The sequence below is a fragment of the Volvox carteri genome (genome assembly GCF_000143455.1).
Source record: "Volvox carteri f. nagariensis unplaced genomic scaffold VOLCAscaffold_17, whole genome shotgun sequence".
In the NCBI taxonomy this organism is placed as follows: domain Eukaryota; kingdom Viridiplantae; phylum Chlorophyta; class Chlorophyceae; order Chlamydomonadales; family Volvocaceae; genus Volvox; species Volvox carteri.
The window spans coordinates 184,878-202,928 of record NW_003307560.1 but is presented as its reverse complement, the minus strand read 5'-3'; the positions used below and the strand labels follow the sequence as shown (position 1 = coordinate 202,928).

Genomic DNA, 18,051 nt, shown 5'->3' with positions numbered 1-18,051 from the left:
CAACATGTGCTTAGGTGGGCACAGTGTATCATCTCCCACGTACTGAGGATTGTAACAAAAGTCTATTCTCACGTAAAAAGGGAATCACCATTTCATTTGCAATGTTGCAAATAATTTGAATTTAAAAGTGGTTTTTCTATATTACAATTGATAATGAGACTCAGCTAAGTGGCAGAGGCAAACAAGACTTTCAACCCGCGCGCTTGAGAAGCTTCGAGCCCACCGGATCACCATTGTTCCAGTCCTAAGACAGAAATGGTTGTTGTCTTATCAGATTCTACTTCCTCATATAAGGAATTTAAGAAGTTTTTGGCGGTCGCCCTGCAAGAAAGTCCACCGGATATTTCCGAGCAGCTGAAGGCAGGACTCAAGAAGCGCTATGAGAAGCCACCTGTAGATGAGATTGCGGTTTGTCTTGGTCGTCATGTTCCGCTAAGCAAGGTGAGACGTAACCATGTGGCTGAGCAGACCCACGGGGCTGCAATTTTGAAAATCCTCGCCACCTTTTCATAAAGTTTCCATAGCGTTAGTCTGGTAGGCCACATGTGTAATCAATTCCACACCAACGTAGGTTTCTATTGGGCAAACTTGCACGCAGTCCAGGATTTGCCGCGGCCTTGCGTCATAGGATTTTGACTGCTCTTTCGCCCATACGTATATCATCGTTATGCCCTGAGTACGGTGAGACTGTAGACGTCATAGTAACGCCTTCCCATTCACTGATTTTTATACCAAACTCACACGGCCCTGTGGCCCTGGAATGGTGCGGCAGGCGCGGCAGATGCTGTTCGACCCCGATGAGGATGACATGCGGCTATATCCGGCCCTTATCGCCATGCCGCCCTCTGGCGCACCGGACACCCATCCGCAGCAGAAAGTGCAGGTGAGGGCGACCGAAAGGGAGATGCGGGGTTTGGATCCCTGCAGGCAAACTGATACCCGGGTCGCTTCCCGTTCTTCCTCCATCACTAACGCTCAGCCTTAGCAGCACCGAGGTGTGGGAATCCGGGCCGCAGGACTTGGTGTGTCGCGACCTACCCTCTGGACCGGCATGGGTTGGGAGGTCCGGCGTCATACATACATACATACATACATTTGTAATTCCGATTCTAATGTTCATTGGCCTTGGCGGTATGCGGCTATTTCTAATGTGCACAACGACGTGGTTTTTGGAGCGGTACGCAGCAGTGGTATAATCCTGAATTCGGCGAGGATGGCGCTAAGAGCGACCTCGGCCATGGGCCTACATTCTGGCGCCGTTCCCCGGACGCAAACCGCAAATAAGACCATGCGCCCAAGAGCGCAGGAATGCAGTTCCTGGTCAGGGAGCAGGGAGCAGGGAAGCCTTTGGACGTGTTCGTGCCGAGTTGTAGCGGGCGCCCTAGCCCTTCCTCACATCTTTCTACCGCCTTCCCAACCAGCTCCCTATCCATTTCCGCCCTCTTCCTCCTCCCCGCCTTCGCGGCCCGCATGCAGGTGTGCGCGTTGGCGTCCTTGTACCTGGTGCACAGCAAAAGCTGGGAGCTGGTGCGCCCCTTCGTAGAGGCAGGCGGGCTCAGGTGCGGCCGGGTGGTGTCGCATAGCGGGACCATTTACACCAAATGGGTCAGTCATCTGGTGATGGGAAGGGGGAAAGGTCTGGCCGACAGCAGTTCGGGAGCGTGCGGCGGCTGGGGGTTACCCCGGGGGAAAGCACGGACCTGGAGCGAGGCCTGGCAGGGTCTGGAGAACACAGACCTTGACGCGACGGGTTAGGGTTAACACGATAACTAGATCACTTGTCCTTTTGTGGACGGTTTGGGTCCCAACATGCACATGGGCAGGGCACGTGCATAGTCCGAGCAAGGCCGTGGTCGTGCCTTGCTGCCCCTGCTGGTAGCTGCCTAGAGGACTACCGAACATGGAAGAGCAGATGTCTCTTTGCGGTGTTGCTCGGGGGTTGGGGTCTCGAGCCTGAGCTACACGGCCGACTAGGTTTTCCCTTCTCAGCTTGCCCTTAATCCGCCCCTTCCCGCCCGGGCCTCTAGGCAGCTCGCGGCCGTGCTGGCGCACACCAACCCCTACCTGGCCAGTCAAGCCATGTCCGCGCTGCTGCACATCACGGACGAGGGCCTGCTGTTCCCCTGGCATGACCCCCCGCCCACCCCGGACGGCCGGGGGCCCCGGCAGGGACCTTACGCACGTGTCTGGAGGAACATGTGAGAGGGGAGAGGGAAACGGGAGAATCTGTAAGGAAGGGTCACGCCCACCCGCTCGCTTGCATGGCGGCCTAAAACCAGCCATTCCCATCCAGACCTGGTGCTCCTCATGCTGTCCCGGCTGCCACCGAGGCGGGAAACAACCCAGTCGTGTTTGGATCCTGGCTCTTGATCCTTTCCCGAACTCTCATGCCAACACCGCGTCGATCTCCTACCGCCCATCATCCCCCGATGCTGGACAGGTTTGATCTGAGTCGCGGTGGCGTGTTCCTGCCGAACCTACTCGCCCACTACCGCCAGCCGCCCGCTTTCCCAGGTGCCTCCTACATGGCGCTGCGGCTCTTTGCGTTCTACGTGTCCTGGATGCGCAAGCACTTTACGCAGGTGCGCCGCGCCAACCGACCGACCGACCGACCGACAGCTACGCGCCGGGTCGGTATGAACAATGAACTCTCTTCTGCGGACTGACCCACGGGTCCATCTCTTTACTCTGTCCTGTCACAGCCACAGAGGCCATCCCTTTTGCGGCGCCGGTTGACCTCATGCGTCCATCCTGCGGTTCGCCTTTCCGAACTGCATGATTCGCCCCTCTTCACATAACTCCGCTCTTGCGATGTGCGTGTCCTTTTTGACGCACCTCCTGCCGCCCGCTGTAAACTGAACGTGTCGAAGTAAATTGTACTTCTTCTGGTGATCTCCCCTCCCAATCCGCCTAATCCTCCGCAGGACGGGCGACTGTCTCTGAGCGTCTCCTTGCTGTCGCTGCTGCATCAGTGGTCTGCTGACGAGCAGGTGACGGCGGAGGAGCGAGAGCTGGCGGCAGCGCTACACAGAGACTTTAGCAGGTGTCCGGAAGGAGGGTGGGGTACGGCCCGGTCCCTATCTTGCAATCTTCTTCAGTACAGCTTTCCGATTGGCCGCTTACGTCCCTCACCGTGCAACTGTGCCGTCCGGCTGGCCGTACCTTCACCCATTTAACGCATTTCGTTTATGTAATGTTACATTTAAACTGTGTTTGCCTATATGCATGGAATTTAAGTGTTCATGCTCCGCACCGGGAACGGCTGTGCAGGTTCCCGCCCGCGCAGGAGCCTCCATCCCTGGCCAACAGCGGCGACGCCTCCGCGACCAGCACGAGTACTTTACCGGTGCATCAGCACCACCTTGGGGGCCTTACTGCCGACGATGAGCCGGTAGGGTGGGCTGTTGGGCTGCGGGAAAACGGGGTAACGGGCCCAACGGCGCCTTTCGTTGGGCTATTGGGGCAGACTTGTGCTGTGGCGTATCTCTTGACTCATCGCAAGATGCCCCTGTACTCTACTACTTTTGCATCCCATGTGAAAGACGAACGGCCGCTAGTGGTGTTCGGAAGTCCTGTGCGCATGCCGGCATATGCGACTTGCTTTTCTCACCCTGGCCATCCCCACCTATGTCCTACACACAGAGACCCACTATCGCGGCGCCCACCGCGACCACCATCACTGCCGTTGCCCACCTGCCTCCGCCTCTCGGCGCCTCCGCCGCTCCCTTGTTCGCCTTGGCTGTCCCCTTGCACGGGTTTAACTTTTGGTTGTCGAACTGACCGCAGGTCGTATCCGTGGTGTCAGAGCGCACGGAGATCAACAGCGGTCCCTCGACTGACAACGAAGCGGAAGTGCTCAAGGAGCAGGGCAACGAGGCGTACAGGTGTGTGTGCGTGTGTATGGGTGTATGGGTGAGTCGCTTGGGGGAGAGTTGGACGGCTGTGAGACCGGCGCTGGGGTCATACGTTGTATAGTTGTAAGTCGTGCAGCCGTGTGTGCGTGTCGGAGTGTACCTGCGCGGCAGCTGTCCGATGTGCATTGTCGTCCACCTGACCACCACACGATTCTTAGGGGCCCCTTTTGCCCTTGTGCCACTGTGGTGAAGACCTGCGGGTCGTTCCCGCGGAGATAGGACCCCGAATGCGGCCTCTTAAGTAAATATGTCTAATTACCTCTTAATTACCCCTCGTTACCTCGTTACGTAAATATGTCTAATTAATGAGTAAATCTTGACCAGGTGCGTCTGTGGCGATGGTCGCCACCCACTTCCTTCGCATATTTTGCCTCCAAATCTGCTTCCCCCAAAATGCTTCCAACTCGCCTGAACCCGTATCCCCACAACCCTTCCCCCTCGGCACACCAGGCGTGGCGACTACTCACTGGCTATCCAGCTGTACAGCGCTGCACTAGACGTGCTCGTGCCAGCGGAACGGCTGCTGACAGAGGGGCCCCGCAGGGCGGCCTACCATGCCAACCGTGCCGCAGCCTACATGGCCCGGGCGGCCTCGGGGAAGTTACGGGAAGGTGGGACACAGCTCGTCGTGGCACGTGCCGTGGAGGGCGGGGACCTGGGAGGGAGCGCGCTAGCACCTAGTGCTGCCAGCTTAATGATGAACCATTATCCTGGCCCCCTTGGGTTTTTGGGCCATGCTTCGGGGGGTGCTTCGGGGGTGTCCCCTTAGTAGTGCTGCAGGCCAGGGGAGTGAATCTGGTTGCTAGGTGCGGTCCGGGCCGTGGCGCGGGATTCGCCCTAGCACCTAGAGGGGCCTTTCATGACCTATACAATTTTTGGATTACGCGGACGGCACTGCCACTAACGGTGTTCTTTCTGGATCGATTGTGATCGCATTCGCCATCGATGGGCGTTCGCTAGCCTGTAACCGTTACCCTCTCCTGCTGCCCTTTCGGCCCCGCGCCCCGGTGGACAGACAGGAGGGACATTGGACCACGCTGCTCGCGTATTTGTGTGACATTATTTTTAAACTGTCTGTATTATTGCTCCTAACACATCATCCCTTGCAAGCGCACACATACACACATATATATATACACGCATAATGATGCATGTGTTGTTGATGACGTTGCGTCCTAAGAGGTCCTCGTGATGTTGGCCCAAATGTATTTCGCAGTTGAGTTGGAGATTTTCGATTTGAACCCTCGATTTGAACCCATGTTTTCACCTGCGACTTAATCATCCACCCGCAGGCGACGCCGACACCACCGGACACCTGGAGGGCGTTGACCATGGCTCTGAAGGTGCCCTCTCGCGCCACTACGAGGCCGCCGTCATGGACTGTGACCAGGCACTAGCGCTGCAGCCCAGCGGCCGGCCAGCAGCCAAAGCACTGCTGCGGAAGAGCCGCGCGCTGCTGCAGCTGCGTCAGCGGGACGAGGCGATGGCAGCGGCACGGCGGGGTCTGGGCAAGTGTGAGGGTGAGGAGGGCGGAGTCCGGGGGGAGTTGCAGGAGGCGCTTCGGGCGGCGCAACAGCAGCAGCAGCGGCCGCCTCCGCCGCAGCAGCAGCCGAAGGCGCGTGCGGCAGAGCAGCAGGGGATGGGGAAGGCGCAGTTGGCGCCGGAGGTGAAGGTGGAGGAGTTCAGGTCCGGAGAGGCGGCATCGAAACAGGAGGCGCCGAAACCAGGACCAGCGTCAAAGCCGACGGTGGTTGCAACACACCCGGCGCCTTCTTCGGGCGTAAAGGCTTCTGGGGCAGGCGTTGCCGTTGTGGCTATCGATGGGGAGTTGTACCGCAATGGCAGCAGCAATGGCGGGGGCGCGGCAGGAATCGATTGGAACGCTATGGACTGACGTATACGAGTAAAGTGGTTTTTTGCGGTTGTGAGGGTGAGGTCGGGGAAGGTGCGCCCCGGGGGCTTTGGACCCGGAGGGCGAGAGAGGCAGAGAGGAGAGAGTGTGCAATTTGAAGAGATGAGATTGTACGGCAAGGCCGTCGGGAATGGCCGAGACGCTGTGGGCAGTGAGCCTGTGAGACTATTACGAGATTGTTACACGGTAAGAGCATGTGCCCAAACGATTGAAGAAGACTTCTCGGTAAATTGGTTTTGACTTGCATGTTGCATACAAGTGCATAGCGAAGCACGAATCGGTGCACGTCCGCGTGTGCGTGTTTGCATGTTGGAACATGTTTAGGGCGGTCTGACCATGGCCCCGCGGCATCCCTCCGGTTCTGACTGCAAGGCGGGTCCTGATCGCAAGGCGGGTCCCACCCGGCCAACTCGTGAACCTTTCCCCGTTCCAGGAGTACCACGTTGGAGTCACGGCAGGTCGCTGATCGCTTTCATCACCCCCATGTTTGGCCCGGGACACAAATGGTCTCACAGCGCGGGTGTAACGGCATGCGCTGGCTCCATTTCGGCACTCACGCCCTGGCCTTTAGCTGGCAATGCTTTTGCGGTGTTTTCGGGAGCGCAGGATGTGTGTTGCCCAAGAAGTGTTTTGTCCCATGATTAGATGCATTAGTAATTCGGTATTCGGTCGGGTGGTACGTGCGTGCGTGCCTCCGACCGACCACAGGACCGCACCATATAGAGGCCATGCGGAGTGAGAGCCACACAGCCGTATGTGATACCAAGAAGACGAGGTGCTCAGGGCGCACACGCGAGTGGCGACGAGTGTAGATGATGACGGAATCCTCCGCATGGGATCTCGCCTTGGGGTGACGGCGGACAGAACGGCGTCCTACTTCCCCTTATTTCCTCCTCCTCCTCCTCCTCCTCCTCCTCATCATCATCATCATCCGTGTCAACAATTTCCCAGTTCTGTCTCATGCATTAGATGCATTAGCCACGCATGCAAATCCGCTAGGCTCGGACAGGCGGCACCGTCATAACAATGACGGGCATGCGGCCAGGCGCGATTGGTGCACCTGGAAGCTAAGCGAAGAGCATCCTGACCGAGCATTGCAGGCCATGCAGGAAACCATGCAGGAATTCTTATCTATATTACGGCATCATTTCTGTCGCATTGCACATTAAGTGTGCTTGCTAATGCGCCGTCAACCTGCAATGGACAGGGGCGGGCGCCGTTTCCTTCATGACTTAAATGCCAGACCTGACAATAGCAGCCTGTTGTTGAGCGTGAACTGGGGACCCTCCCTCCTTAGCTGGGAGGTGGACACTAGTGCAATATCCTCGGAGAAGAGCAAGAAAACCATAGGATGCCTATGTAGGCGCATAACGAGTGATTTGTTTCAATCCCCCCATGCAGTACAAAGAGTTTTAAGCACCCCCACTCTCCTTCAGTATTGGCAATTCCTTCCGGCCGTAACCCAGTGAATGCGTCGTGACTATTAAACTGTTACAACGATGGCGGCCGTCGGCTATTAAAAAAGATTAATGTGTGTGGGTGTATTGAAGACGGAATACAATGCTTAAGAGTAGTGAATGGTATGTAACGCTATGGCATGCGCGAGCACGGATGCAGTGCTCGTAGCGACAAGAGATGATTGAATACTATTTTTCCGCTCGCAATGTGCGAACCCTTCCTGGCTACATCGTGTAATGCAGCATGTTGTCACACCATCACATCATTAGTTCAAATACAGAGATGACCTTCAGGCAATAATCACCCTGCCATAGACAATTGCGGTTTCAACTGAAGCTACTTGTTCGCATTAGGTCTAGGTCTAAGGAAAACCGCCAGACCTACCTGATCTGCTACCAGTCTGCTACCTAATATCATGTCTCGTAGCCTTGTCAACACAAGTCCTCTAGTCAGCAAAAAATCGCATGATGGCATCCGGAACTGGGATTTGCGCCGATGTCCAACCAGACCAGGCATTGCAACCGAAACCACTACTGCAACCACCCGCAACAACCACCGAGTCGAATGCGACAACGATGTCCAGAGCAACGATATTTCAACTATTCCCTACTGCTGCTCCAAATGCAACTATAGGTCGGCAAAAGGGACGCGGCATGTCGTCACGCCTCTCTTCCATATTCCATACCGCCTTTCTCCTAATCGGGCTTACTTCGCCTCGCTATGTTTCCCCCAAGTGACCTTTTTGTTGGTGTGGTGAGATGGTGGTAGGTCGGGTAAGGCAACCAATAGGGCCCATCTAGTCACGGTTAACTAAGAAGACATACACAGCTGGGTGAAGCAGGAAATACCCCGGGACACATACCACCTCGCCCAAATACATATCCAACTTCAAGTGGTGTTCCCTTTCATCACATCACCCTATCTCGCTGCTTATGCCACCGTGAAGTAAACTCACATCGCGCCTCAACACACTCCTCAAGTACCAGCCCTACCTCAGTCGGCAGCCATGGCCGGGGGTGGAGCGCTCTCCATCAGTGCCTCCACCACAGCCGCTGCCGCCCCCGTCGGCGTCGCCGCGGCTTCACCCCCGCCGCCATCGCAACCAGAGCTGCCACTGATACTACCAATTGCCAGCCCCTGAAATGGCCGCGGGTTCCCCAGTGCCAGCCCGAGCGCCATGCCGCCCGCCACTAGTGTGCCTTTTACCGCCAACTCAAACACCACCCTCAGAGGTCGGACCCGTCCCCAGCGGCGCCGCTTCGACGACTGCGACGAAGACAACAACCCTCTGCCGTACCGCCTGCCGGTAGCGGCGGCGACGACGGTACCGCCATGGCCGTCATCTGGATCTTCTTCCGGGATAGTGTTGTACGAAGCCAGCAGATTGTCCGCTACCACGTGCTCCGAGCTGAAGAGAGGGACGGCGCCGCCGCCAGCGCCGCTAGCGCCGCCGCCAGCTGCGCTTCCCAGCCACCCCAGGAGCAATGACTGCCTGGTCGCGGTGTGTGCGCGCATCGGACTCTGACTCGAAAGTATCGGGCCCTTCAAGGGGCTATTCAGGGACTCCATTGGCGCCAGCAAGATCCCGCCGCCACTGCTACCGCCGCCGCCGCGGTCACCGGCAGACTCACAATTATATGTAGCCTGCTGGGATGCGGGGCCCTTGTCATCTTCCGCGGTAGCGTCCTCGCTATCACCGCCGTCGTCGTCGTCGGCGGCGGCGGCATCGCTGCCCTCAACCTGCGTGTACGCGTCGACGACTAGCCTTTTGGCCGCGCCTGATGGGGCCGCGGTTGCCTCCGCCAGCACTGCAGCAGCATCTGCCTCCGCCAGCGCGAGCCGAGCCTGCAGGTCGTCCACTTGCGACCGCAGGCGCTCATTTACAGATACCTGAACGGGTTGCGCGGGCGCGTTGGGTGGGTGTGGGAGGAAACCATTGTTCTACGCTGCTCCGAAACCACACATGACCCTAGTAAACCACTGGGATGTGAGGTGTCTGCCAAAGGGGCTCCGACCAATAAAAACTCTTCGGACCATCTCACCCGTTGTCGTGTCATCAGGTGTGTCAAGTCGGCTGCGCACCTTATTGCTAATCGGGATTGGTTCGGTCAGTGCTCGCCCGGTGCTTAAGTCTCCACCACCACCACCATCACCACCACCATCACCGCAGCAGCAGCAACAGCATTCAGCAGCCGCCCCGTACCTGAGCCTTGAGGACCCGCAGCTCCACCTCCGAGCGGCGCTGCTGGTCCTCCGCCTCAACCACTCGCTGACGTAGCGCGATCAGCTGGGCCTCACGGCGCTCGCCCACACGGGCCTCCTGGCTAGCCAGCTCCTGAGGCCGGGATTGAGGTCAGGCGGAATATCACATCAAAGGGCTAGGAGGGGCTGCGTGGGTGAAGTGGGAGGCAGGTCGGGGCCATTACACGGGGCTACAACGGAGCACAGACACAGCGGTACACGGATTTCCTTATACCATGTGTAGTTTGGAGTGGGCCATATCCTGTAACCGGAAAACCAGTCAGCCACACAACTGTAATCAAACACGAATAATTGTACAAACATACGTGAATACATACACACATAGATGTATGCATGCATACTTACAGCCATCGGGATCAGTACCGTTCTCGCAAGTTCCTGCCCGCGATTCAGACCATTCAAGACACAGCGTGGCCTCACAACTCACCGCATGCGCCCGCAGCGTCAACCGCAGCTCCTTCACCTCCGCCTCCAGGGGCCCCACCCGCAACCCCGCCGCGGCGGCGGCCTCCGCCTGGCGCTCTGCCTCCGCTGTCAGCTCCACCACCCGGGTGCGCAGCTCCATCACGTCCGCCGCCTGCTGCGTCGCCTCATCCAATCTGTCGCCACCACAGGGCAAGAACGGGCATGGTAGGGTAGGGCAGAGCGGGGTAAAGCATGCGCAGTACAGGCCAAGAACAGGGTGGGATGACGTGTGGAGTGGCCGACAGTAGATCATCGCCGCACTGCTGGCCATGAGCAGCCGTCGATGAAGGCCCCGTGGGTCATGCCGCGCTGGACATAGTCGAAAGACCAGAAACCGATGTACGGACATTCTATTCCCGAGCCCCTTTGAGTGAAGCCTCTGCCCAGCCGTGCTGCACGCTCCCGCCCATTTACGTTATAACCAATCTTGCCACAAGCGTACACACACGCACACAGTCATATCCTACATATCCCCACGAACGCAAGCCGTGGCCTCCGTGTGCCATTATGCCTTTACCTTCGTTTCATGGCCGCAAGCGTGCTGTTGCCCTCATCGATCTGTCCCAGCAGCTGCTGCCGCTCGGCCTCCCCCGCCAGGATGCGCTGCATGAGTGCGTCCTCGTTGGCGTGCATGGTATTGAGCTGCGGTGGTGGGATGGGGGGTAGGGGGTTGCGGTGTATATGTGTGTGTATGTGAAGGGAAGGGATGGCAGCAGCGGCGACAGAGGAAGAGGGAGAAGCACTGGTGCCACAACAAGTTGCGGTTATTCATACGGCACAGGAAAAGTGGCAAAGCGAGGAGGGGCGACTAGATGGAGGAAGGTGGGCTGCGAGCATCAGGACGGCCAGAATCGGTCCTTAAGGTAAGCATAGGAAAGCTAAGCTCATTGACACCGCAAGCCTTGAAGAAACCCAGGACTTGCAATCAATATAGGCCCCCCTCACTCTGGCCCTGATGCTCCCCCGCGCTTCTCCATAAATACCCTTCCTTTCACGTTGACTCGCTCATCAGCTTCGGCTTTGCCTCAACACCCATCGGCCCCTGCCCCGCACCTGCTCCATGGCCTCCTTGCTGACACGCCGGCCCGCCAGCAGCTGGTCTTGCAGCTCCGAAACCCGGCTACGCAGCTGCGTCGCTTCTATAGCCAGCTCCTGGGCCTGGCGCAGCAACGAGAGGATATAATGTTTTTATGTGGGCGGGGAGGACGGGGGGTTATCTCGGCAGGGCAGGTGGGTATACTAGGAATTGCCAGGGCTCTTTGCTTTGGGTTGACAGTCAGGAGGTGAGGCTGGAGAACCTAAAGGGTCTCTTGTAGGGCCGTGCACCGGCAGCTACTGCACTGACACCTTCCTTCCCCCACTACCGTCCCGTCACCCGCCATTCCTCGGTTCCCCCTTACGGCTCCGCGCCGGCATACACAAACCGACTCACCCGGAGCGCCTGCGCAGCCACACGCGCTTCCAGCGCCTCCACGCGCTCACTCTCCGCCGCTCGCACTCGCTCCTCTGTTTCCACACGCGCCTGCTCAGCCTCTAGGCTCGCCCGCTCCCTCACCGACTCCAGCTCCCCTTTTGCAGCCAACGCCTCCGCCAACGCCGCTTCCACCTCGCCCCGCGCCTCCTTCGCGTCTGCCCGCGCCTCCTCGGCCTCCGTCCGCGCCGCCTCCACTTCGGTCCGCGCCGTCTCCAGCTTCGCTCTGACCCTCTCCAGCTTTACTCTCGCCTCCTGCGCTTCCGCCCTCGAGTCCGCTTCCCGCGCCCGCACCGCTTCCAGCTCGCTGCGCAGCTTCAGGCCCTCCACTCGGGCAGCTTCCAGCGCGCCGCGTGCCGCCTCGGCTTGGGCCTGCGCCGCTTCGGCCTGTGCGGTGAAGTCCTGGAGTACACTGGCGCTGTGCTCCGCGCGCCGCTGCGCCGCCTGCACCTCCGCACGAGCCGCCTCTGCCTGCGTCCGCCACTCCTCGGCTCGAGCCACCTCCGTGTTCAGCTGGTGTTGCAGTCGGGCCACTTCGGCGGCGGTGGCAGCGTCACGGTCTGACGCCGCCGTGAATACGGCCGCGGTTACCAGGACCTCCTCGAGACGGTCGCGCATCGCTGGCCGGAGGAGGCAGGATAAGGCGAAAGACCAGGAGGATGGGGTCAGGATGGGGAGGAACAAAAGAAGGCGGGTGGCATTAAGGAACGACCGGAGAGCATGAGGTAATAACATAATTAAGCTGAGAATGGTTGGGCGCCGGAAGGGAGTGTGGATGCGTGAGGGAGAGGGGTTGCTGCGGCAGTTGCGCGACTCATGCAGCAGCTGGGGAAGAATTGAGCAGCTGGGCATTGGTCCAGGGCACGGCAAGACAAAGAGGTGTTTAGGGGGAAGGAAAAGGGGGGAAAGGAAAGGTAGCGCGTCGTTGCCGTGGCCTTCTCCCGTGGAAGAGAAGAGAAGGTAACGCGAAAAAAGAGCGCAAACAATTTGTGCGAATGTCCACCGTGTGTTCAATACTTGGGCGGAGCACTAGCTTCTCCTCCTGTCGCCACAAAAACTAGCGAGTGGCGGGGGCTGAACTCCATGCACATTTGACATAACCATTTGTCTAGGCACACGACCATGCGCGGCGCATACGGGATGCGATTAACTGCATCATCATTAAGGGGGTTGGGATGGGCCTGAAGGGGAGTGGATCTAAGATACGGATCGTGAAAGGAGTCCCCCGCTACTGCTGTTGTTGCTGCTGATAAGGATAACGATTATGACGATCCTGACGGCAACGATGGTGGTACTGCTGCCTAGATGGATGTGTACGGATCTCGCCCTGGTGGTTCGTGCCCAGTAACGAGTGCTCTGGGTTCGCGATGTCGGCATGCAAGGCTCACGAAATCTTTCCCGCAGGGGGAAATGTACGGCGCAAGCCAAACAACGGTTACACGTCTAATATGTACATGAGGTACGAGACCAAACTCCTCGTGCTGCTACTGCTGCTGCCCGGGACATCGATCCGCAGGTTCGTCCGCCGGCGGTTCGCTTCTCATACACGCCTACACAAGGGAATCCCGCGACCCGTAGTCCTGAAAGCATCCCCCTAAGCCCTCTCCTTCCCAGCCGCCATCTACTCGCCATCGTTCGAACGGGCAGAGCAAGGAAAGCGCCAGAGCCGCTCCGAAGCTGGATCCGCTCCCCCACACAACGAATGGCAAAAGGCGGACGCCAGTCCTCCGACTTTATGACGATTGCGGCGAAAAATCATTGTCACAGAGAAATCTCTGGCGGATCGCGACGTCGAGTAACTACGTGAGAAACAATTAGGCAGCTGTCTTTCCCTCAATTGGCTGGGTTAGGTGTACGAGATAATTGTGACTGCACGTGGATAACAATAGAGGCAATTTGTTCTGCGCAGCTTGAGCGCACGCATTGGCCAAAACAGTACGGCATTACTCATACGGCACTCTATCATGTACGACTTTTGTTTTGTGCAGCACGCTCAACGATGCCTGGCGGCGCATTAAGATTTTGCCTTAGGCTGAACAATAACCACACATTCAAAACAACAAGCATGTAGCCATGCAGTTGATAGTTATCCATCATATAGAGCACGCGTGCCGATGATGGGGGATGCAAATGCGACTGCGCATCGCCATGTCAATGTGTTAAATCGTGTGATGGCAAAAACCAAAAAGGCCAAACGCTAAACTTGGAACGTGTGCGTGCGTGTGACCCTGTGTGCGCGTGCTTGCGCACGCTTTCACACGCCTTGATACTCAGCGACATTGAAGGTGTAGACTATGTACATGACTATCTACATGACTATCTTCTTCCTGTCGTCCTGCCCTGCTCGCTGTGCGCGTTGACAGCAGCTAAAAAAATACCCATTCTACTACCCTTGACATGATGCATATAGAGCCACAAACGAATACGCAAAACACATGACAATAATACGATAGAATCAGCTGAAAATGGCGGGCCCTGTCATTTGCCTCAGCGCATTCGCGCGTTCACATGCATAGGCGCAAGGCTTTGCGCCGCCGCTGAACAGAGCCTACGTTGAAGAGCAGCAATCCCAGGAGCGCCGCAAACTTCACCATCCGAGGCATCGGCGGGACATCGTCAGGACGTCCGCCTGTGTGCGATAGAAAAAGCCGCAGCACAACACAACGAAACGCAACACAGTAGGGCATAAACCACGCAACACAAAACAGCACAGCACGACACAGCGCAACAGAGCGGTGAGGTGGCGTTGTTTGCGGGAATGCAAAGGGATCACAAGAGATCCGCCCCCCAGCCCCTCTCCATGCAAATGCAAGGATCCTTGTACCTAGGTCTCCAACCCCCAACGCCTCCACCCGCCGCATACTCAATATTAAAAATATGAAACGCGCATGCGCCTGAGGAGACGCGGCATACTCGCCCATTTTAACGGCGACCAGGATAAAATTGCAAAAACGCAAAATCTGAGAGGGGTTCGGAGACGCGGAGAGGTGAGATCTAAGATCCAACTAAAATGAAATTCGGTTAAAATATACAACGGCCGGCCGGTTAGTTTATAGCCCTGCTTCTCGCGTACGGTGTATATCGGAGAATGGTGCTGCGACGCTGCTGGAGACGCAGGAACAGCAGCAGCAACGTGAGCGGCAGCACCGCCAGCAGCACCAGCGGCGGCATGGAGAGCCACCCACCTGACACATCCTGGTGCAGCTGCTCGTTCTCCGCCGCCAGCTGCAGGTTATCGCCCTCCAGCTGATCCCGCTCGGCCACCAGCTCCAAAACCTGCCATTTACAGGTTTGCGGAGTTTTGCGGTGGACTTAGCCCCGGTTGTTTAAGAGGCCAGGCAAGGAAACGAAAGTTCAGTCAGCAGCAGCCTTGTGCTGCCCCATACAGTCACAACGTAACAAAGAGCAGCAAGCTCAACCCGGCATCACAGCAAGTCGACCGTGCATCTCTTCGTCCGTCCACGGAGATCCCAGGGCACCTCATGCTGGTGATCCTCTAGGTCTCCTCCCACCCACCTGCGTCTCCAGGTCGGAGGGTGCCTGCTGCTGCCCCTCTCCATCCGGATTGCCACCGCCACCGCCGTCGGTTTCGGAGCTTGAGCCGGGACCAATCCTGGCCAGGTGCTGCTGCAAGCGGGCCGCCTGGTCCTGATAGTCTGCCACCCTGCTGAGCAGGGCCTCCACATCCACACTCTGACTTGCAAGCTGCTGTTCCAGCTGCTGCACCCTGTGTGGACGTGGACGTGGGTGGGTTCGTGGAGATGCATGATAAAAGCTTCTACATACGTTTGCTGTTAAAGAGTGGACCGGTTATATATGCTCGGCGGGGAACGAGAAAACGAGGGATGGGTACACTGAGGCACCGTGGGGCGCCTAACCTAGCCTAGCTCAACCCGGTGCAGAGCAGCGCAGCACAGATCCCGGAGCTCAGGGAGCTTGTTCTTAAGGTAGCACGACAGCATTTATTACCGCATGAGCTTCACGCCGGTGGGTGCATACGCACATACATCATGTGCGGAATGGAAACAATTCCAACAATTCCCCCTCCTTCCTGGCACAACTTCTCAATTCCAACTTCGGTACGCCGACCGCCTCTTAAAAGGACCGCCCAACAACCTATTTTTGCTCCGCCAAGCCGTATCCAACACGGAGCCGCCGCTACCCCTCCGTTGTATCTTCCACGCTGGCTCAGCTGGTGAACAACATCACGAGGATCGCATCAGACCCGCGCGTACAGCAGAGCCCCGTCACCCGGCGCACCGTTGCATCAAGCCCTTGACCTGGTCCACGGCCAAGCGGTACGTTCCATTTACACTGTTATCACCATTGGCTCCTTTGTCTCCCGGTGCGGCACCACTTGGTGCAAGGAGCGACACCAGTTCGCTTAGCTGTGCGGAAAGGTAAGGATGGCGACCCCGGGGGATTCTCAGCAGGGGGTAACAGCGCTGACCCGAACAAAACCGAAACAGGAATGTTTGGGTGAATGGTCCCCTGCAGAGAGAATCTTAGGGTAAAAGGGCGGAGCGGGAACCAGGTCACCAAGACATCCAGGCAAGGCAGACAAGGATCAGAAGAGATGGTATACCTCTACTTCCCCATCCCTATTCCCTCGTCTCCCGTCCCGCCATACCCGTTTGCTCCCCTGTACCCAAAGCCCCATCACACATCTCGTGATCTCTCAGCCCCACCGAAATCCCACCTCGTCCTCGCGGGTCTGGAGCCGCTCCGCCAGCTCCTCCATCGCCTGACTCAGCTGCCGCCGCTCCACTCTCGCCATTTCAAGCTCTGCGCCGCGCTCGAACGCCAAGTCCTCGAGCTCCTCCACACGGACCCGGTACATATCCAATTCCAGCTGCTGCTGTAGCTGCGTCGCCAGCGCGCTCTCCAGCTCTTCGTGCGCGCTGCCGATAGCAGAGACGGTGCCCTTGAAGGCTGTAGACAGCGCCGCCCGGCACACCTCAGATGTGGTCATTGCTACGCTGCCGGAGGCCTGAAGCTCAGCCGCCTGGCTGCGCGCACGGTCCAGCTCTGCGGCGTGCTCGTCGCGCTCGCAGCGCAGGCGCACCGCGGAGGCGCGTTCGGCATCAAGTGCGGCGGTGGCCTGCTGCAGCCCCCGCGCAAGCTCAGCACAGCGCAGGTTGGTGGCGTGGAGGGAAGCCTGCGTGGGGGCAGGAGAGCGGGCGACTGCCTGAGCACGGCTGATTGGATTCGGGTAAGCGATCCCGCTTGCCAAAGTAAATTCCGGAGCGGTCAGCGGCATAATTACAGGTGAAAAAGGAAGGAAAGGGAGAAGAAGGGTGACCACGCCAGGGGGTTCACAATCATTTAAGCGGTACACGAACTTGGAATCCTAGTAGGTTTCTAGTAGGGAATAGTCTTCCGCTATCCGTCCTTGGCCTTGTTGTTAGCGGAGAGGCACGGGTACGGCGCGGGTACGGGCGCCGTCATTTCCCGCATGCTATGCAAGACAGAACGACAACGCAAGTTTATGACCGGCACCGACCTCCAATTGGCGCTTCTGCTCCAAGAGCTGCGCCTCACGCTCCTGGCCGGCATCAATGAGGTCTTGCAGCTTGTCTTCGTTCGTCTCGGCGGTTGTGGTAGCGACAGCTATAGGCGGCGGTGGTGAAGGGGGAGCATGAGGGCTCTGCTGAGGCTGGTGACCGGGCTGCCGGGGGATGTTGCTTTTACCCGTCTGGCCCGGGCTTCGCAGCGCCGGCCCCAAATCAGAGGTGCTTTGGGTGAAATTGGTGTAGCGGCTCCCGGTCCTGCAAGGTATGAGCCAAGAGGCAATTAATGCCGACGTGCAAGCCTCCGTGCTCTCCTCAGCACTTTAAGCAAGGAGGAGCCTCACCTGGCCGATAATGAGTTTCTTTGAGCGCGGTTATCGGCAGCGCCTTTTGCAATGGATGACTGTGTCGGCCTGAGCAAAATTAAAAGGGAAAACTCACTATTCCTCGACGTCTGATGCCCAAGGTCCCTAGCAAATGGTCGTATCGTTGTAACTGTCTTCTTCTAGGCCCCCGGCGTTCACGAGGTCGCAAGGCGCGTTTTTAACTGCGCTGACCTGTTGAGTCTGGAGCTACCATACGGCTCTTGGCGAGCACGGTCATCCCGTTCCTGTCTAGTGTCCTTGCTGAACTGAGCGAAGGGATCGCCCGGTGAGCGCGAACCAGGACCAGCATACGTCTTCCGGAAATCCATTATGACACTCACAAGTCCACGGTCAGAACCCAGGAGGTAGTCTAGAGGTGTCTAATTTGTTAACAGTAGCAGCATCTGCAACGAGCGGCACTTGCGCTTGTCAACAGGGAAGAAGTATCGCGCCAGTTGGAACCGATACAGAGATAACTCGGCAACCCTCCTCGCTGTAAGAGCTGGCAATTCAGATTTGATAATATTACTCTCTGTGTAGTTTGGGGTCGATCCAATAGCCCAAGCCGTGAAGTTTTCCAATGCTGTTGGATCTGGTTTCTGGGCCCTTTGAAATTCCGCTGAGTGCAGATGTCTAACAAATAGATAGAGCAACTTTATTTTTAAACTGCCTCCTGTAAAGTGTTCCAGCCTCC

General features: G+C 57.7%; 2 protein-coding genes across 2 annotated transcripts; one reads left to right on the top strand and one right to left on the bottom strand.

Moving 5' to 3' along the window:
- Positions 1–255: 255 nt before the first annotated feature.
- On the top strand, positions 256–5,808 carry VOLCADRAFT_90467 (uncharacterized protein; the record flags this gene model as incomplete). The annotated part of the gene is made up of 10 exons (XM_002950106.1): positions 256–441; positions 773–883; positions 1,477–1,559; positions 2,028–2,198; positions 2,441–2,582; positions 2,925–2,990; positions 3,287–3,391; positions 3,787–3,884; positions 4,365–4,525; positions 5,207–5,808. The coding sequence occupies 10 exons, from the start codon at positions 256–258 to the stop codon at positions 5,806–5,808; spliced, it is 1,725 nt and encodes a 574-aa protein (XP_002950152.1).
- Positions 5,809–8,277: 2,469 nt separating this feature from the next.
- VOLCADRAFT_90466 (uncharacterized protein) lies at positions 8,278–17,686 on the bottom strand (the record flags this gene model as incomplete). The annotated part of the gene is made up of 12 exons (XM_002949987.1): positions 8,278–9,174; positions 9,488–9,619; positions 9,974–10,145; positions 10,529–10,653; positions 11,065–11,169; positions 11,444–12,102; positions 14,668–14,758; positions 14,999–15,209; positions 15,743–15,870; positions 16,182–16,640; positions 16,986–17,250; positions 17,550–17,686. 12 exons carry the CDS (start codon positions 17,684–17,686, stop codon positions 8,278–8,280), a joined length of 3,381 nt encoding a protein of 1,126 aa, XP_002950033.1.
- Between the last annotated feature and the right edge of the window lie 365 nt (positions 17,687–18,051).